This window comes from Apodemus sylvaticus, chromosome 22 (assembly GCF_947179515.1).
Source record: "Apodemus sylvaticus chromosome 22, mApoSyl1.1, whole genome shotgun sequence".
In the NCBI taxonomy this organism is placed as follows: Eukaryota; Metazoa; Chordata; class Mammalia; order Rodentia; family Muridae; genus Apodemus; species Apodemus sylvaticus.
In genome coordinates, this window is record NC_067493.1 from 20,010,540 (window position 1) to 20,030,426 (window position 19,887).

Genomic DNA, 19,887 nt, shown 5'->3' on the forward strand with positions numbered 1-19,887 from the left:
AATTTCAGCCCCTCCTTTTTTATCCTTTTAACTCTAAGCTTCTTTCTGCCCCACCCATAGGTTATTACCAGAGGAGTTCTAAGAAGCCTCTAAAGGCCAAGGCCCATCCCAAAGTCTTCACTGTTGCTTCCAGACTTGTGCACACACACAGCTTGACCTCCTGGGTTTGGTCTCTTGCTGAATTGTCCTGGCACAATGCAAACCTCCTGACACCTAGAGCCTAGACGCAGACTGCTCTTTATTGACCCAAATTTGCGCACAAAGTTTATCCTAGCACTCTTGGAAGGACTTTTTTGTTTGTTTTTGGATTTTTTTTTTTTTTTTTTTTTTTTTTTTTTGAGACAGGGTTTCTCTGTATAGCCCTGGCTGTCCTGGAACTCACTCTGTAGACCAGGCTGGCCTCGAACTCAGAAATCCACCTGCCTCTGCCTCTCAGAGTGCTGGGATTACAGACGTGCGCCACTCTTGGAAGGACTTAAACTATGCTGGCTGGGGAATGGGGCAAGCAGGGCAAAGGCATCTAACCCCAGGGACTGTCTTCAGATAACATTGGTTTCAGGAGCTGAGTCTGGATGGGGATGGGGCGCCTTATGGTTTAAGGCAGCCATGGCCAGAAAGTTTGGCCTTATCCTTGATTCTGACACTGAGCTCAGGAATCACCAATCCTGGATTCCCTCTCCTCTTGTCAGGCCTTGATCTATTCTCAGTTTGCCGGGACTGGCTGAAATGGAAAGGGATTACCACGGGTACCTAATTACGGTGAGGAGGCGGCCTCATGCTAACAGCGAGAGTTCAGGCTGCAATTAAGCATAACAGGTCCTAATGAAGGACCGTCCAAGATGAGGAAGGTTGTTCTGTGAGGGCGTGGGTACCAGAGAGGCCCGGAGATGCACACGGAGTGAAGAATAATCCGGGAACAGCCGTGAGCGTGCACAGTAAAGGCGCGAGCTTGCCCGGTCTCCCGCTTCTGCACGCAGGCGTGCGTTCGGCCGGCCTTCGCTTTCTTTTCTTTTTTTTTTTATAGTGATTTCCAACAGTGCCTCTCTCCAGAAAGCTCACGCATGCGCACTGCAGAAGGTAGCAGTGGGTAATGACAATGCACGAGGCCAGCCTCCAGCTCTAGGTGGCATCATCTTCCTAGTGGGACACAGTGCGCACGCGCGGCGGCGTTATGCATACGAGGCAGGGCGGGCACGCGCTGGGGTGGTCTAGGCAGGACGGCGGCTCGGCGGGGTCATCCAAGCGCAGGCGCAGTGCTGTGTTTGTCTACCCCGGACTGACGGGTGGCCTGGCGGTGAGCGGCGGCAGCGGCGGCGGGGAAGATGGCGGCGTCCTCCCTGGAGCAAAAGCTGTCCCGCCTGGAAGCCAAGCTGAAGCAGGAGAACCGTGAGGCCCGCAGGAGGATCGACCTCAACCTGGATATCAGCCCACAGCGGCCCAGGCCCAGTAAGCAGGGCCGCGTGGGGGAGGGGCGGGCGGGGCGGGGCGCGCAGTGGGAGGCCCCGCCCCTGGGCAGATCCTGCCCCCGCTTCCGGGGCGCTAGCTCTCCACCCCTCCAGTCTCTACGCTGTCTGCTTGCAGGGAGAGGGTCACAGTGACCTGGGAGTCGGGTGGGCAGTCTCCAGGGCGACTCTCTCCCCACACGTACCGCGGTCCTGAAGTTCACACCATTGGTACCTGAGAAGAGTTTAGTGGCTGAGTCCCCCTCACCCCGTGGTCGGCTCCCAGAGCCTTGTCACCTGCACCTAGCAGGCTTTCAGACCCGAAGCGACGCTACTGTGACTACAGCTAAGTCTTTCAACTCTGCAAACAATTAGATCTCTTGATTCAGTGGTTCCACTCCCGCGGTTTCAGTGACTGTCAAGAGGTCCCCTCCCCTAGCAAACAATCCACACACGTGCATGCCCATCTGCCCGCGTAGGTCACTGTTTGATTGGAGCCTTCTTCCGTTTGACTTCTTTGGTCATATCAGATGGCTCCTTCTAAGCCTGGAAGGACCTTGTCACCAGACCCAGCTGACTGCCTCTCACATACAGGGGCACCTAAAATCTCTGTGACCAGCTAGTTTCACTGTTGTTGTCTAGCCTCTGGAAACACACAGCTGTCTCTCAGCCTGGCAGCCTATGTCTACTGGTCTCAAGTGTCACCTGTAACCAATCTAGTCCCATCGAATAGACACACACCTCCTTTCTGACTCTACCATCTTTGGGCCTGCCTCCCTGACATACGATCCTGTACCAAAGCACCTCCCCTTTCTATACGCACTTCCAGCCTGTCCACCATGACCACAGCTAGCATCCTTGTTGTATCCCAGATACCCCTGTCCCAAGTCGTCTTTGCTGAAAGAATCTGATTTTTCTCCCTTCTCACCAACCCTTTCTCTGTTCCTCTTGATTCAGCAGAATGTCTTCTTTATATCCGCTGTGATGTAATCTTTGGAGTATATGTATTATACTTGTCTCTGGGGTCACTATGGTAAGAGGGGAAGGCAGCCTCCTGTAGGTGAGAATTGTGTTCACTACCTGGCCACCTGGCCTGACTGATCTTCACAGCTTGGTCGTCTTCCTGAAGAGGCATTCAAGATTCCCCCCATCCCTCCCCTTCTGGCCCAAGTCTTCCATGTTTGCTTCCTGGGAGTCTTCCAGGATCTGGAGATACCCAGAGGTGGGGATGCATTTCATTGGGTTCTGCCTGGGACCAGAGGCTGGGCCAAGACTTGGAGGGGCCCTGCTGGATTCCAGGGCCCTCCTTCCACACTCCTGTGAATGAGACAGGGTTGGGTATAGGGTTCTAGGTGCCCTAAGAGCTACCTGTCCCTAGAGCAGAGTAAGACCTGGTAAGGCTAGTGGCTGGCAGGCCCCAAGGAGCCCCTGCAGGTGTCTGTCTGTCAGCTCCACACCTTCCTGCCACATCCCACCGCTGTCGGTTTCCACCCATCTCTGCAGTTTGGTGCCTTGTGCCTCCCCCTCCTCTTCATTATGATTTGATTTCTTTTCTGTTGGACAAATCAGTTGTTTCTGTTGTGATTTATTGTGGTGTTTTTTTTTTCTTTTCTTCCTTTCCCCATCCAGTTATTGTGATCACTCTAAGCCCTGCTCCTGCCCCGTCCCAGCGAGCAGGTACCAGCCTTTTTATCATTGCTGCTTGCATATCTGCACATTGACCTAACCGCTGCCCCAGCTGCAGAATGTCATCCCCATCCCATGCTGGGTGTGTGTGTCTGTGTGTGTGTGTGCGCGCGCGCGCATGTGCGTCTATGTGTAGAAATAAAGTAGGTAGATATAGGTGTGCTGCTCTTATTTAATCTGTCTCAACTATGGAGTGAATGAGTGTCATTATTTGTGCACTGTGTCTCCTCTCAGGACCAGGAACACAGCAGTAAGCCACACAGAGCAAGCTCCTGTCCTGTGGGGCTGAGGCTGCAGGATGGGCTCCGTCAGTGCACACACAGCACATTCCTGACCCAGTAGGATAGTCTAGTAGGGTCTCTGCGTAGGGGTCTCTCAAGGAAAGTCTGTGGAGGGTACGGGATGCAAACAGAAGTGCCCCAAGAGGTTAGGGGAGACAATACCTCCCCCAAACACACATGTAAGGACTCCATGCCAGGTCCCCGCAAACACACACACACACACACACACACACGTAAGGACTCCATGCCAGGTAGCTCAGGTGTGTAATGTCCCATATATGTAAGAGAAAGAGGTCCTGTGTTGATAGAAATGAGGAGAGCTGATTCCTGGTGGTACTGTGTTCCCAGCTTGTGTGTCTGCGTGGATGGATGCCGTGTGCTCGGTGCGTACGTTTGTCTTTTTGCACGAGTGTGTGTGTGTGTGTACGTTGGGCTGGCGGCCTGCGCACCTGAGGGTCCCGTAAGTGGGCACATGTCTCCGTGGTCTGCCTTGCTTTCTCTCATGCAGCCAGCCAGCCTCACCTTTTTCTCCCTCACTGACTTATACTTAATCTACTCCTTAGGCCTGTCACGTGTCTCTAAACCCTTCTAACTTCTGTTCTCAGGGCTTTTGTATCTCTCTCTCTCCCATTTTCCATCAATTCCATGCTTCAGAGAGTGGGGCCACCAGCGTTTTCCCCCTGGGCCTGGGGCAGCCCAAGAGGGCTTGATGGTCTTTGTGGGTCTGGGGACTGGCAGGGGGTGCAGAGGTTAAAAGTGTGGTCCTCACTCTAGAGAGCTGAGTTGCCAGATAAAGAAGGATCACGTGTACTCGTGGAAGTGAGCTGTGGACAGTTCCTAGTGAGGCTGTATACAGCTGGGTCCCGACTACCAGGCCTAGAAAAGGACCTGGATACCAGTAGTAAGCGCCCCATCTGTCTCTGACCATTATTCACTGGGCCCAATTTACTAAAAGCCGTTAGGTTGCCTGGGAAGAGGTGTCAGTGCAGATAGGGTGGAGAGGTGTGTTCGAGAGTGGCAGCTCCAGGCCTTTTGGGAAGTGATGCTTGACGGGTACCTGTTACTGAAGTCCCGAGCTGTGCTAGCTGCAGTCTCCTAGGGCATGGGACCCTGAAGTATGAGAGGTTTGTGGAGAGCAGATGCTTCCAGGAGCTCCAGGGGGCTCATGGCCCCTGCCTCTAGGGCAGAGAGACTCCCAGGCTCTGCAAGGAACGTCCTTTTAATGTCTCATATCCTCTCTGGCTGTCTCTGTGGCACCTCCTCTAGGCGGCTTGGTCCCAAGTCTTGGCTCGTTTTCTGTCTTTCTCCTGTCATCCCTCACCCTAACCCTGCCCACCCGTCGTGGGGTGCCTGCTGCCTGCCTGCTGTCTGCCTGTAGCATGCCCGAGCGGTCCGCATGCAGGCCATTGGGAAGTACCAAGCTCCCTCCCTGGCCCAGCATTTTCCCCTGCCCGGCCCGGCTAGCCCCTGGAAGAGCTTTGCCACCTAGATCACCATCAGTGTCTCTTGACAAGAACTCAAGCTTAGCCCGGGGTTCTGTTCCTGCTCCCTTGACCCCGGTTCTGCAGGCCCGGCTGGGAGAGACCCAGATGAGACAGCCGGACAGAAGGTGGCCCTCCCGGGCCTAGGAGTGTAATCTAGGGCCAGACAGCCTGAAAGCAGAGGTCTATAGCTATTGGCTCTTTCCATCCATCGTGCAGTGTTGGTGGCCAGGCCAGGTTCTTGATGGGCATTCTGTCCTCACACATCCCCCACAGGAGCACTGTGACCCCGAGTCTGATTCCTGGCACTGGGGAGGGAACAGAGAGCTGTGCCAGGGAAGCTCCCTGGCAGAATCCCCTCATGTCTCTGCAGTATGTACTTGAGGATTAAACCCTCAGCCTCTGGGACTGCCCCTCTCCCACCAGGCCACCTCATCTCCTTTCAGGTCAGAGGGGCAGGAGGAAGTACCCTGAAGATGCCCTGGGGGGTGGGGAAGGAGGCCCTAGCCACAGAGGAGGGGACCGTTCCCGCTTGGCCGAAGGGATACCAGAAAGGAGAAGATGAGGACGCCCAGTTCTTGGTGGTCAGCTAGATGCTAACTCCTTTCATGCCCCTGGTTTTAATTCCCCAGCCCTGCAACTCCCTCTGGCCAACGATGGGGGCGGCCGCTCGCCATCCTCAGAGAGCTCCCCGCAGCACCCCACGCCCCCCACCCGGCCCCGCCACATGCTGGGGCTCCCATCAACCTTGTTCACACCCCGCAGTATGGAGAGGTAAGCTGATGGGGCAGGGCCAGCCTAGGGCCCTCCTTGTGCTGGTCCCAGGGAGGTGGGTGGTGTTTGTGGGGGACTCCGCCTTACTGTAATCTTCTGCTTTTTGTCCCCTCAGCATTGAGATTGACCAAAAGCTGCAGGAGATCATGAAGCAGACAGGGTACCTGACTATCGGGGGCCAGGTACTACCTCCCCATAGCTAGGCACCCTGGGGGCTGAGTCAGGCCCCAGGCAACCTAGAGGTGGTGGGTGACAGAAGCAGAGGCTCTGAGGCCCCTCCAGATGTCTTTCTCTTCTCCCAGCGTTACCAAGCAGAAATCAATGATTTGGAGAACCTGGGCGAGATGGGCAGTGGTACCTGTGGTCAGGTGTGGAAGATGCGGTTCCGGAAGACAGGCCACATCATTGCTGTTAAGGTAAGCCTTTCCACCCCACACTTCCAGGGTGTGTCCTGCGCCCTTGCAGCCTGCGCAGTACTTGAAGGCCGCCTCTTGGCTGTCCCTCCCTGCAGCAGATGCGGCGCTCGGGGAACAAGGAGGAGAATAAGCGCATCCTGATGGACCTGGACGTAGTTCTCAAGAGCCACGACTGCCCCTACATTGTTCAGTGCTTTGGCACCTTCATCACCAACGTGAGCACCCTGCCCGAGGGACCAGGCTTCTTCCGGGGCGGTCTCAGGTCGCCCCTGCCACTGTAGGGCCCTGCATGCCCCCAGGTCCCATGTGTGGCTAGGTGGTGGGGAGGAAAGCATAGCTGCCCCGAGCCTGGGTGCCACCCTCCTCCCACAGACAGACGTCTTCATTGCCATGGAGCTCATGGGCACGTGTGCAGAGAAGCTGAAGAAACGCATGCAGGGCCCCATTCCCGAGCGGATCCTGGGCAAGATGACTGTGGCGGTGAGCAGCGAAATCTGGGCCTGAATGGCTAGGTGGGTGCCCCTGGGTTCTGTCCCCCATGACAGGTGCCCAGACTTGTCTGTCCTACAGATTGTGAAAGCATTGTACTATCTGAAGGAGAAGCACGGTGTCATCCATCGTGACGTCAAACCCTCCAACATCCTGCTGGACGAGCGGGGCCAGATCAAGCTCTGTGACTTTGGCATCAGTGGCCGCCTTGTTGACTCCAAAGCTAAAACACGAAGTGCTGGCTGTGCTGCCTATATGGCTGTGAGTGGGGCCCTGCTGGGTCTGAGCCGGGGACTGGGTGGGCTGGCCCTGCCTTCAGGGTATATCCGCCTTCTCTCCCACCCTGCAGCCTGAGCGCATTGACCCTCCAGACCCCACCAAGCCTGACTATGACATCCGAGCCGATGTGTGGAGCCTGGGCATCTCACTGGTTAGCTGGGGCTGCGTTCCAGGGCTTGCTGGGAGGGTGGGCATCTCTTACCTGCTGTTCCAGCAATGCCTGTCACCCTCCCAGGTGGAGCTGGCAACAGGACAGTTCCCCTATAAGAACTGCAAGACAGACTTTGAGGTCCTCACCAAAGTCCTACAGGAAGAGCCCCCACTCCTGCCTGGTCACATGGGCTTCTCAGGGGACTTCCAGTCATTTGTCAAAGACTGGTGAGCGCTCCCAAGTGCCTGTCCTTGCTCCTACCTCTCCACTCTGGGGTGTTCGGGAATGTCAGGTGTCCTCATGCTACTGGGGAGGGTGGAGGCTGGGAGCAGGGGAAGGGGTGAGATGGGCACAGCCCATGGCCTGAGGCTGTAGACAGGAGTTAAAGCTGGGAGTCACTGTCTGGGTCTGATTGGACCTGGCCTTGGGGACAGCTGGCCCTGAGGGTGTCTGGCGGTACCCTGCGGCTTTGCTGTGAAGGCTGTGTGGGAATCACACTAAGTCTTTGCTTTCTCTTCTGTGGCCCTCTCATCGTGGTTCCCGGTTCCCGCTCCCTGGCTGGGCCTTTACCTAATACTGTACTGGGCCGGGAGAGTTTGTGGACCCCCAGCGGGGAGCCTGGTGGGGCCCGACTGTGAGAGCTGCTTCTGGCTGATCTAGAAGACCCGTTTCCCACGGTGGTGGGGGGGGGGGCTGAGCCCAGATGCGCACCAGGCATGGTCGGCCTTCATCTCCCTGACTCCCATCTCTCTTTTCTCCCCGCTCTTTGTCCAGCCTTACTAAAGACCACAGGAAGAGACCAAAGTATAATAAGCTACTTGTGAGTACCTAGCCCCCAATTCCCACCGCGTGTGAAGTCCTCCTGGCCTCAGTTGCAAGACCAGGGGGACTGACTCGTCATCCTAAGCCGACTCTTGGGTCTACAGGAACACAGCTTCATCAAGCACTATGAGACCCTCGAGGTGGATGTCGCGTCCTGGTTTAAGGACGTCATGGCAAAGACCGAGTCCCCAAGGACTAGTGGAGCCCTGAGCCAGCACCATCTGCCCTTCTTCAGGTAGCCTCAAGGCAGCGGCCAGCCCCACGGGGGCCCAGGGGCATGGCCACAGGCCCCCCTTTCCCACCTGGCCATCCCAGCCGCCCATCAGGGACCTGGGACCTGGATGACTGCCAAGGACTGAGGACAGAAAGTAGGGGTACCCATCCACCTCTGACTCCCTGCCCACCAGCTGTGGACAGAAGGCATGCTGGTTTCTAATCCTTCCCACTCTGGGGGTCAGCCAGCTGTGTGAACCCCACCCCACCCCGACAGACACTGTGAACGGAAGACAGCAGGCCATGAGCAGACTCGCTATTTATTCAATTATAACCTCTGGGCTGGGGTGACCCCCATGGGCAGAGATAAAGCCCTTGTCCCCATCCCCCCAAATACCAGTGTCTGTCTTTCCACCTTCTCTCACACACATGCTCGCTGTACATTTTCCTTCTGTCCCCTCCCTCTTTACCACTGTCCCTTTCAGGTTTCCCTGTCTCCCTCCCAGCCTCTGCCTCTCTCCTAGCCTAAGCCTGGGCCCAGCCACTCTGCCCTCAGTGGAAGCCCCAGGTTCACCTAGGCTTCCTTAAGTCTTTGCCCCAGGATGGCTTGTGGGCATTGTGACTGCAGCCAAACGGGTTGCTGTCTCTGTGTCTGTCTGTCTCTCTTTGATCTCAGGGGGTCCTTTTGGAGCTTATTGTATTTTATTGTACTTGGTGGGGATGTGTGTGTGGGAGGGGGGGTGTATCCTCATGGGGTGTGTCGGTACCTTCAGAAACTTTTACCAAAGTAATGTTTGGCTGCTTGTGGTGGGCCCCTCTCCTCCATTGCCTCAGGCATTGGGGGTTGGACTGCTTGCTGCTCCTTGTCATTTCTGGCCTAGGGGAGTCCAGGCTCCATTGGGGGGACCCTCACATGGGACTGGGAACTGCTTACAGTTTGGGGTTGAATAGAAGAGCTCAGGTGGCACAGAGGGAGATCGGGGGGCCTCAGCCACACAGGTGGCCTTCAGGGAAGGTGTGTTAGGGGTGCAGTAGAGAGTAGCAGGTAGCAGGGAGGGAACTGTCGGGAATCAGTGACAGGAGTGATGCCAAGGGGCAGGAAGGGTTCCCACAAGTCAGGGATTCGGAGTGAAGAAAGTAGATGTGGAGGTCCGAGCATGTGTATGGGGACAAGACGGACAGGCTTGACTGCAGGGCGGCCAGGGTATTGGGATGTGAAGTGATTACCCATCATGCCCCTGAGCTTCCCTTAGCTCACCTAGAGCTGGCCAGCTTCAGCCCAGCCTGTGGTCTGGCCTGGGCTAGGTGTCTGTCCCATTGTCCTGCAAGGGCTGGGACAGAGTGGGGTATGTTTCCTTTTTGTTGGTGATGCATGCAACTCAAGTGTACAAGAGAATATAACAAAACAAAACAATTTACAACCACAAAACCCAGCACCAAAGTTGAGAAACCTTGCTGGATGTAGCCGATGCAACCGTAGCTTAGGTGACACCGTGGCTTCACTATCCTATTGACTCATCTTCGTCCTAGTACACAATGCCACATGTTAAAATTGTAATAGAAATCGTCTTCTCTGCCCGGGGCAGGGCACCCTCTCTCCTCATCTCCTGTGTTAGGGAGGTGGAATGAAGTAGGGATAGAGCAGCAGGCCCGGCCCCACCCTTACCTGCCGTTCTGAGGCTAGCCGCAGCATGCGTAGCCTTTGTGTGTACTTAGGTCACATGGCTGGTCCCAGGGCCAGCACAGGCCCAAGACTGGGCCTCGTGGTTTTATTTTTATTTAACTTTATTTTCTGTGTGTGTGTCTTGTGTCTGTCTGTCTGTCTGGTCTTTGTCTACTGCCCTCTAGTGTTAAGTGGGAGCCTGGAGGAGTCTTCCACTTCCCCACCTTTTCCCAAGTCCTTCCCTCTGTCACCAGCCATCCCTCTGGCCCTGGCAGAGAGGGTCTCGGGCAGGAAGGGACCTGGAGTGGCCTGGTCCCCCTCTGACCTCCTCCTCAGGCCACCAGTGTTGCCCTCTTCCCTTTTTAAAACAGAATACCGTTGTTTGTAAATCCTTAGACGCTTGAGAATAAAACCCTTCCCTTTTCTTCTGAGTCTGGTGTCCTAAGCCTGGTGGAGTGTGTAGAGATGTGGGAAGGCCTGGGAGGAGGGCTGTTAGTGTGTGGTTAAGGACTGCATCCACGGAAACAGCTGGCGGGAGGTGTCTGGAGCGACGGGAGGTGTTGGGCAGCTTTGTGAGGGCCCCCTTTTCCTAGAAATGTCAGTACATCAAGAAAGTCCTTATCCACGCAGGCCTTGAGCATGGGCTCAGATGTCAGCCCCTCCATCCTCCGCCCCCGCTCCCTGCTTCCCAGGGTGGCAGCCTCACCAAGGCCAGGGCTACCTACCCACACCTAGAGGGCTGGGTACAGCCCAACCAGGTGCCTGCTGCTGGCCTGGAGCACTCCAACCTGGACAGGCCACCATGGTGGGCACTCCACTTCTGCTCCTGGCCCTGCTCCATGGGACCGCTACTAAACACATTGCACCACTTGGTATGTAGAGGCTGACACAGAGGGTGGGGCATTGTGTCCCACTTCCCTATTGTCCCTTCTCAACTTGGTTTTGCACCTGGATGTGGGGGTGGGGGTGGGGGTGGTGGGGTGCTATCCCCTTTTCTTTTCCCAGACTAGCCCCTCTGCCAGTTTCCTCAAAGTTCTCGACCAAGTGGTGGTAAGGGCTGTGGGAGTTGGGCCTGGTGTGCAAATCATTCGTCAGAAACCCCCAGCTAACTGCTGCTGGAAAGCACTCATTTTGTATAGACTGTGTGTGTGTGTGTTGCAAGCCTAGGTAAACACAAAAGAGAACATCCACCCTTACCTCTTGGTGCTTTCCTCTGTTTGGGGACTTAGATATCTGTTGGACAGAGATTCCCAGTCCAGTTGCCTGTCTGAACTGAGTCTCTCTGCCTTCTGAGGGATGGAGGTGGGCACCCTCCTGACTGCAGCTGATGCCAGCACCTCCCTACTCCTCAGTAGCCAGTAGCTCATACTGGATCTCTCAGACTCTTAAGACTTAGCAGCCTGGGCAAAGCAGAGACCCCTGACTTCATCTCCTCTGCTGACCATCACACATCCACCCCGTGTATTCCCACATCCCCTTGCCTCCTCTGCAAATGGCCCAAAAGGTCAGAAAAAGAAAGAGCGCAGCTTTGCGCTGACTTCAGCTACCAGGCTCGGAAGCCACCAAAGGGTGCATGGTAGTAACTGGCAGAGAATTTGGCATGCAGCTGAGCTTGGGGAGAGACTGCCTGTAATGCATCCCTTTTCAACGCGAGACAAGGGCTCCCTAGAGGGAACTGCGCCTTGCCCTGTGCTCTGTTTCAGCACCTCCGTTCCCTGCGGCGCCTGGCCCCTGGCTGCGCAGACCCCTTTTCAGTCTGGAGTTATCAGATGCAGAGGATGCGTTCCCTCGCCGCGCAGGGCCACTGGAGGTTCCGGCGGACAGCCGTGTGTTTGTGCAGGTGCGGGCGGGCGCCTTAAACAACGAGGGTGGGTGGGAAGAGGGATAGATGTGGACTGGTCGACCTTGATGGCGCCTTGATCCCGCAGGCGGCCCTGGCCCGTCCTTCTCCGAGATGGGGCCTGGCCCTCCACCAATGCTCGGTAACGCCTTCTTCACGCCCGGCCCTGGGGCCTGCCCTGGTGCTTGTCCGCGGCGGCTGCCCCGCCGACGACTCTGTCAGCTTCTCACCACCTCCACGCCCGGATGCTGCTAGGGTCGCACGCTTCAGCTTCCGCCTGCGCCCGGTGTTCAATGCCTCAGTACAGTTCTTGCACTGCCAGATAAGCCGTTGCCGCCGTCGCAGTCAGCACCGCCGAGCTGTCCAGCAGACACCAGTGCCTTTGAGCCCACCAGCACCATTGCGGGTGCGCTAGTAGAAACCGTCATCTCGGCACCTGCGCAATGTTCTCGAGCTAGGCAAAAGTGTTTCTGGCAGCCGAGGGACCTTAGGAGGCATAAAGAGCCCTTTATGGTCTGGGGTCCCTCTCAAGATGGGTACTGGGTATAGAGATATCCCTCATGGGGCTCTGCAGAAGGACTCCCAGTAGACTAGAAATGTACAGCCTTCTGCTCTAGGATCCTTGAGTAGGACCTGGAGTCGTTTTAGGGCTGGAAGGCTGGATTCAAGGAAACACTGTGATATGTCTAAACTTCTGCACATTTGATCTGCAGGCCTCACTTGAGACCCGGAGGCTGACATATGGGGTATTCTAGGGCTGAAACCATTTTTATGTTTAGGGGTTTGGCCCAGGAGTCCTGTGGTAACCTCCTAGCTTAGTGGAAAAGCCCTGGGAGACCAGGCCCAGAATCACCAAGGCACTGAACTCCGGTTTCTTCCCTGGCAACTCAGTGTCTGCCTCAGGATGAGGCGTGTGCCGGCAGCAGCCCGAGCCTTGGTCCTGACAGCCCTCACCTGCACATGCTGACCCAGCCCATCGTAGTCACAGTGCCTCGTCCGCCTCCTAGTAAGCTTGCAAGCCGCCCTGGCACCGGGATGGGAAGGACAGCTTGGTCCAAGGCCTAGTCTCAGCCTTGCATGTATCCCCATAGGGCCATCCAAGAGTCTCCCAGGCAGGGCTGTACGCCCAGAAGCGTCCGCTCCAGCCGCTGCAGCACTGGAGCCCGCGCCAGTGGTGGCATTGGTGTTGGCAGCCTTCGTGCTGGGTGCCGCGCTGGCCGCCGGGCTTGGGCTCGTCTGCGCGCACTCAGGTACCGATCACTGCTCCGCCAGAACCCCACACCTATTCCCCACACGCCCAGGCAGTCGTCTACCTGCCCCACCCCCACCCCCGGGAGTCCGCATCCCCAACCTGCCTCCAGGATCCGGCCCTTAGGCTGGTACACCGGCAGCAGCTCCCACCAGGGGGCGCGCTTAACCTGGCGCAGCGCACCGGCTACTCCTAGGCTAGCTAGCTTCTTTTTTTAGCACCCCCACCTCCAGGCCAAGCCCCGAGAGCTTCGCTCAGCGGCCCCCAGCTCCAGAGACCCCAGTAGGCAGGTAAGTACTGGGTGTGAAGGAAGGCCTGAAGCAAGAGCTAGAAGAGGGACGTGGTGGCAAGGATCGTTCATAGAGTTTCCTCAGGGGACGCCAAGTACTTTGTACCTTGAACAACATTCAGATAGAGATAAGAAAAATATTTTTTATGAGATTAAGTAACTTGTCAAAGGTGAAGCTGGAAATTGAATTGGGAGATGGGGTCGCCAGCAGTGAAGAAAGGGGTCTTTAAGACTTGAACAGAGCCGAGGTTGGGGTGGGGGTGTTGGCGCACGCCTTTAATCCCAGTACTTGGGAGGCAGAGGCAGGTGGATTTCTGAGGCCAGCCTGGTCTACAGAGTGAGTTCCAGGACAGCCGGAATGCCGGAATTACACAGAGAAACCCTGTCTCGGGGGGGGGGGGGGGGGGAGGGAGGGGGGCGGGGGGAGGAGGGGAGGGGAGAAATTAAAAAAAAAAAAAGACTTTAACAGATAAAAGGGATCCTAGTCTCACAGTTCCTAGTCTCACAAACACCAGTACATAGATTGGTGAAGGAAGCCAAAGCTTGTTGGGAAAATGTGACCTGGGCCTCTGTCACATTTTCTAGAGATGGCACGACCCAGTGAGGTCCCGAGATTCATCCAGCCATGATTTCAGTGCCCTTTGGAAGGATTCCTGCATGTCTCCCTCCCTCTTTCCTTCCCTCTCTCTCTCCCTCCCTCCCCGTCTTCACTCCCCTGTTCAAAATAAATCGGTAACCTGCTAACTTCTGGTGGAGTCAGTGTGCTCCCAAACATGGGTGGGGGTGGGGTGCAGGGAGGGAGGCTCTAGGCTGTGTCCTGGGATCAGATGTGGGGGGATCTGTGGCTGGGGAAGACTCAGAGTGGGGGGGCGCGACTCCGATCCCCATGAACACACATGGGCAGGGAGGGACATGGGCCATTTGCCTGAAACAGAAAAGCGTATACAACCTGGGCGGCTTAACTTTGAGTCTTGCTTTCTTCCCGCCTTCTTTCTCCCCCAAGTCGGACCTTCTGTGCTCTTTACTCCCAGTCCCTCGTGAACCCCTCCCACCCAAACTCTCTCCTCATCTTTGCATAAGCAAAAGTAATGGCTGTTCCTGGCTGTCAACTTGACTCTATCTGGAATGAACTACAATCCAGAACTGGAGGGCTCACCTGTGATCCAGATCTTGAGGCTGGAAGACACAAGTTTCTGACCTGGATCTTAGCATGGAGATCTTGAGGCACAGTGGCCAGGAAAATCTTAGGCCCAGGCAAGGTAGCACATGCCTTTAATCCCAGGAGACTGAGGCAAGGAGATCTCTGAGTTCAAGGTCAGCCTGGGACCAAGCCAATCCCAGGTCCAGGCTTGGTGGCACACACCTTTAATCTGGACCACACCTTTGCTGAAGGCCTACATAAGGACCCTGAAGAAGGAAGATTTGCCCTTCTTAGACTGCTTGCACTTACTTGCCAGCACATCTGTTGGAACGTTCTTCTACAGAAGACCAGCTGGGACAACTAGCCTTGTGGGGATTAACTTCTAGATTCTTGGCCTTCCCATTCACAGCTGAGCATTGCTGGGTTAGTTGGAGTACAGACTGTAAGTCATCACAAATTCCCTCAATATAGAGAGACATTCTGTAAGTTCTGTGACTCCAGAGAACCCTGACTAATACAGTAATAAAGGAACTTCCGGCCTAATCTACCTCAATTTTCCCAGTCAGGAAACTGGCTTGGTAATAATAAATCTAGATCATCTCCAAAGTCTCTGGGGCGGGCGGTCTGCCCCCATAACCCAGACTTACTCTTCTTTCAAGCCGGGCTTTCACTGCAGTCCAGGCTAGCCTGTAAACTCAGTGATCGTCCTGTCTCAGCCTCCCAAATGCTGGCGGTAGTGGTTACCACCCCTGGCAAGCCTGGGTTGATTTCCCATTTATGTATGTGTTTTGTCGCCGTGTATGTTTGTACACCATATGGGTGCCTGGTGCTTAGGGAGGTCAAAAGAGGGCCCTTGGAACTGCAGTTGGCTGTGAGGAGCCATGTCTGTGTTAGGAACCCAACGCGTTGTCTGTAAGAACAGTCAATGAGCGTGGTGTGGAGGGGCATGCCTTTAAACCGAGCATTCAGGAGGACCTCTGTGAGGTCGAGGCCAGCTTGGTTTACGGATCAAGACCCAGGCCTGCTAAGGTTACATAGACACTGCCTCACAAATGATAAACCCAGGTTTTTGAGGGCAACTGCCAACTTCTCTATGAAAAGCAAAACACACAGTACGGGTTTCATGACGTAGTTCTGAAATGTAGGGTCTAAGGTTTTTTGTTGTTGTTGTTGTTGTTGTTGTTTTTTTTTTTTTTTTTTTTTTTTCTGTAGCTCATGGGTGACATAAAACGCAGGTAAAACTCTGGTCCCCCGGCCCGCCTCAGTCCCGGTACCAACATCCCTCAGCAGACAAACGCGAGCCACGCCCCCGTCTGTTAAATCTTCCGCGTAGCGCTCTTTCAGACTGCCTCGGCTTCCGTAGCCCCGCCTTCCTACTAGGAAAGAGTTCCGGCATGAAGCCACCGCAGAGGCGGCGGAAGGTCCCAGCACGCTACATAGGTGAAGCTACCGGCCCCACAGCTTGGAGCCCCCGCGAGATGCGGCATCTACTGAGACTACTTCAGGCTCGGCGGGGCCAGCCGGAGCCAGACCCCGCGGAGCTGGCCGAGGAGCTGCGAGGCCGGAGCGAGGCCGAGGTGGTGTCCTAGTGCTGGGGGCGGGGCCAGGGAACGTGATGGCCGAGTGGGTGGAGCCGGCCGAGTGGGTGGAGCTCCGGGGCGGTGGACCGCCACGGATCGCAGTAGCGGGCGCGCGGGATTTGTGTGCAAGATGGAGTTTAGGGCGGGGATGTGGGTGGAATCTGGGCGGGGTTATGGAGATGGCCAAGGATTACCCACTGATTAGGGGCGGGGAACAACGGGTAGGGGGAGCCTGGGGGGCGGGACTGCGGGTCTGGAAGTGAGCTTGAAGAGGTGGTCTGTGAGTGGGAAAGCCTGGGGGTGGGGCGTGACAACTGGGTGGAGTGAGGCTGTGGAGAGTTGTGAGGCTGTAGACTGTGGGCGGGGAAAAATCGGAGGGCTGAGCGTAGCGGAGTGGAGGTGAGAGGAAGTGCGGATGGGGCATGGATTAAGGCAGAGTTGGTAGCCAGGTGTGGTGCCATACAGCTTTAATCCCAGCACCTGGGATCCTTTCATTGGTGGACCTCTTTGAGTCCAAGGCTAGCCCGGTCTACATAGTTCCAGGACAGCAAATGCTATATAGAGAGACCCTGTCCAAAAAAAAAAAAAATTAATCAGCAACAACAACAAAGTGAATTTGGGTGGAACCAAAGTGAGTGTGAAGTGAGAGTCTAGGAAATGGAGTGGAGTGCAAGTGAATAGGTTAGTTCTCGTTTTTAAGACCAAACTATGACCCCAGGTAGGGGCAAGAATAGGTCTAGCTTTTACATCTTCATTAGGGAGCTGGCCACACACTGGGACCTTTTGGCTCAAGTCGCAGCAGTTCGGGGAATGCACAACACTGGCCTAGTCCAGGACGGAGCAGTAGCAGTGCCTGGAAACAGCAAGGCGGACTTTGGTTTTGCCTCTATTTCTGAGTTCATACAAAGCCTGTCTTCCTCTCCAGATCTGCCGCTTTATCCAGCAGCTCAAAGGCCGGGTGGTCCGAGAAGCCATTCGGAAGGTGCGGCCCGGTGGGAGAGAGGGTCCAAGGCACCAAGAAACTCAGCTCCCAGCCCCCATAGAGGTGAGGCGGGAGGGCCAGGTGAGGGCTGCCCGAGGCTGGCCTCTTAGGGAAGGGGGATAACCTGGTCAGAGGAATAGAAGAAAGAGCAAAACTTGGGAAGCCCCTGGGGGCTTTTCCCGAGACTGACAGTGTACCAACTGCCTTCACCCAGGTGTGGATGGACCTTGCTGAGAAGCTAACAGGTCCACTGGAGGAAGCCCTGGCCGCAGCTTTCTCCCAGGTAAAGCCCTTCCCTTGGCCCTGGAGTGCCCTATAAATAAATAATCCCAGGGGCAGAGAGCCACTGGGTTTAGACAGGCAGTCTTATTGTATATAATCTCCAAATTTGAAGGAGTAGAGCGTTGCCAGGCCCCCTCCTAAAAAGAAAAGAAATGTAGATCTGGATCCTGGGCCATGGTGCAAAGTCAGTAACTGCAGCCAGCCCTGACACTTGAGCCGTAGTGGTTTCTTGTGTGGGTCACCTTCAGAATGCCAAGGAGGATGGTGAGTGTGCAGAGGTGGAGGGAGGGCTCGTTCTAGGCCTAGCAATGGAAGATGGAAGACTTCCTCCTTCTCTTCCCTGATGGCTCTTCCCTCTTAGGTGCTCACTATTGCTGCTGCAGAACCTCTCAGCCTCCTGCACTCCAGGCCAGGCAAGCCCACAAAGGCCTGTGGAAAGGCACTGGTGTTCTTGAGAACCCAAGATGGACAGAAGGATCCTGCCCCTGAAGGTTCTGGGCCTGTCCCTATGAGTGCTGCTGACCCCACTCGTGAGGCTTCTGCCCCTGACCCTAATGCCTCTGGTACCAACCCTGAGACCTGTGGCCTTGCCTCAGCAGTCACTGTCCCTGTCCCTGAGGCCTCAACCAAGTCCCTGGCTGGCTCCTCCACAGAGAGAGACTTTGCCGTGGACTTTGAGAAGATCTACAAATACCTCTCCTTCTCCTCCAGGGGTGGCCATCGCCCTGAGCTCTCCGCAGCTGGTAAGTGCTACTAGGGAGGAGAAGGGCTGTACTGTGTGTGTGTGTGTGTGTGTGTACGTGTGTGTGTACGCGCGCGCCTGGGGGGATGTTAAAACCTTGTCTTCTCTCATTCTTCTTCCTTCCTTCCATCAGAGTCAGCTGTGGTCCTCAACCTGCTCATGTCACTTCCAGAGGAACTGTCCCACCTGCCTTGCACAGCCCTGGCGGAACATATGACCAAAACATATGCTCAACTGATGGCTCCCCAGACCTCTGTCCCTGGAGAAAGGCCCAGGCCTGGGACTGAAGACGGAGGGCCTGGCTCCACTGGGCCAGCGGAGGCACACCAAGCTAGTCCTCAGACTTCTGAGCCCATAGAACCGAGGCTGACCTGGAAAGACATTGGGGTCTGCCCGCTGAACCCATTCCTGGTACCCCTGGACCTCTTGAGCCAGGTCCCCAGCCCTGCGAGGTGAAGCGTACAGCAGATGAGATATACTGATGTCAGCCCAGAATGACAGTCCGGCACCACTGGTGCTGGTGCTCAGGAACATGACTGCGGACTTCCTGACACAGCGTCCAGCCATAGGCTAAGCCTTCAGATGCTGCATACACCAGCAGCCTCAGAAAGTGAGACACAGTTGTAATGAATGGGGATTTAATGGGGGCTGGAGAGGTGGAAGACTCTGCACAAAGGCAGAGTTCCTGGACTGGTAGACTGGGGCAAGTGTCCCTAGCCCACTGTGCCTTGTTGTCAGCCATAATAGCACCACATCATCATCCCTTTGTGTATGGTGATCGCATTTAGATCTCCCCAGCACGCCCTCCCCCACCTCAGCTGAACACTGTAAGGTCTTCACCCTTTCCTGGGGTGTCTTGTAACCCTCAATAAAGCTATCATCTAACCAGCTGTGGTGTCTCCTGTGACATGAAGATGACAGTGGGGGTTCTGAAGTTACACAGTGTGGGAGCTGGAGCGAAATGCCAGGAAGATGGTGCCGTCCCTGGCGAGAGCTGGAGCCTGGGCTGGCGAAAGAACTTCAAGGGTAAAGTGCTTGGTACAAAACCTGGCGTCTGAGATGAATTCCTTGAAATTATGTAAAGGTGAAGACAAAAACAATTCCTGAAAGTTGTTTGGCCGAACACATGCTATAGAAACATGCATGTACACCCACATCATGCAGTCACAAAGTTAAATAATTTAAAAAGCTGTCTGTCTTCTGGAGTGAGCCGAATTTGGCATAAGGAGCTCCGTGGTGACCATGTGGCTGGCTCGTTGACAATCGTAGGTGGAACAGAAAAGCTGGGCTGGTTTTGCGGGGGACAGATGTTAGGGCAAATTTTCTACAGATAACTGAAGTTGGCAGTGTGGCCCACTTGATGTAAGGACTCCCCACAGAGACTAGCAGAGGGCTGGGGGAAAAGGGAGATATCCCTGGGTATGGTGTGAGAGCATTCCCTACCCCTAGAGAGAAAGTGCACAGGGAGGCAGAACCAGGGGAGCTTTAGGACGGTATGGACCCCTTACCACCGCAGGCCTTCCCAGCAGAAGCTCCACCTGCTCTGTGGGTGTGGAGTACTGCGAAAGCCCAGGGAGCTAGGTCTCTCTGGGGAAACAGGTGCCCTCCTGCCATAGCACCCTCCCCCAAGCCTAGCAAGTTGAGAGTAAAATTCCTGTTCCCCGAGCTGTGCCTTCATGGCTTTCCTTTTATAGAAAAGCGCATTTCTCCCCACACACGTTGCACACGGCTCCCCGTGGAGCTCAACACATCTCCCAGGCAGACTGTGGAGCCCAGCCAGCCCACTCCCTAGTCACAGTCTCACCAAAGCCAAACCCACAGCTTCTGAGACACGATGGGGACAAGAGGGACCAGGCTCAGGAGTTTGGGGGTTGTAGGTATGGTTTTAGAAAATAACCTCTAGGCTAACTTCCCATATAGTCCCCTGTGACTCCCTGGGGCAAGAGAAAATAAGAGTGCATATATGTGGGGTGTCTTAACTATACTATGAGCGAGGGGAGTGGAAGGGGCTGCTAGCCCCCCCCCACCTCCAAAGTTACTCAAGGTTGTGTACGAAATTGGGTGCTTGCAGGATTAGGCAGCAGT

At 55.5% G+C, this 19,887-nt stretch overlaps 3 protein-coding genes across 7 annotated transcripts; all 3 read left to right on the forward strand.

The window, feature by feature from the left end:
* Nucleotides 1–1,155: 1,155 nt before the first annotated feature.
* Map2k7 (mitogen-activated protein kinase kinase 7) lies at nt 1,156–10,128 on the forward strand. Of its 5 annotated transcripts, none has more exons than XM_052167832.1 (12): nt 1,156–1,446; nt 3,072–3,119; nt 5,523–5,664; nt 5,780–5,846; nt 5,967–6,080; nt 6,176–6,295; nt 6,453–6,560; nt 6,678–6,830; nt 6,919–6,999; nt 7,084–7,226; nt 7,774–7,819; nt 7,926–10,128. In XM_052167832.1, exons 1-12 carry the CDS (start codon nt 1,323–1,325, stop codon nt 8,058–8,060), a joined length of 1,281 nt encoding a protein of 426 aa, XP_052023792.1. In that variant the 5' UTR covers nt 1,156–1,322; the 3' UTR covers nt 8,061–10,128. The 5 variants fall into 5 exon arrangements, with proteins under 5 accessions (XP_052023792.1, XP_052023791.1, XP_052023794.1 ...); XM_052167831.1 differs by having other exon boundaries at nt 1,159–1,446; nt 6,651–6,830; XM_052167836.1 differs by lacking the exon at nt 1,156–1,446 and adding an exon at nt 5,167–5,336 and having other exon boundaries at nt 6,651–6,830.
* An 88-nt stretch (nt 10,129–10,216) lies between these two features.
* Nucleotides 10,217–13,802, forward strand: Tgfbr3l (transforming growth factor beta receptor 3 like). Its single transcript, XM_052167837.1, has 7 exons — nt 10,217–10,569; nt 11,401–11,537; nt 11,626–11,943; nt 12,429–12,543; nt 12,629–12,787; nt 13,005–13,076; nt 13,661–13,802. The coding sequence occupies exons 1-6, from the start codon at nt 10,347–10,349 to the stop codon at nt 13,070–13,072; spliced, it is 1,020 nt and encodes a 339-aa protein (XP_052023797.1). The 5' UTR covers nt 10,217–10,346; the 3' UTR covers nt 13,073–13,076; nt 13,661–13,802.
* A 1,760-nt stretch (nt 13,803–15,562) lies between these two features.
* On the forward strand, nt 15,563–18,692 carry Snapc2 (small nuclear RNA activating complex polypeptide 2). Its single transcript, XM_052168519.1, has 5 exons — nt 15,563–15,793; nt 16,722–16,841; nt 16,993–17,061; nt 17,422–17,803; nt 17,936–18,692. The coding sequence occupies exons 1-5, from the start codon at nt 15,611–15,613 to the stop codon at nt 18,256–18,258; spliced, it is 1,077 nt and encodes a 358-aa protein (XP_052024479.1). The 5' UTR covers nt 15,563–15,610; the 3' UTR covers nt 18,259–18,692.
* Nucleotides 18,693–19,887: the final 1,195 nt, after the last annotated feature.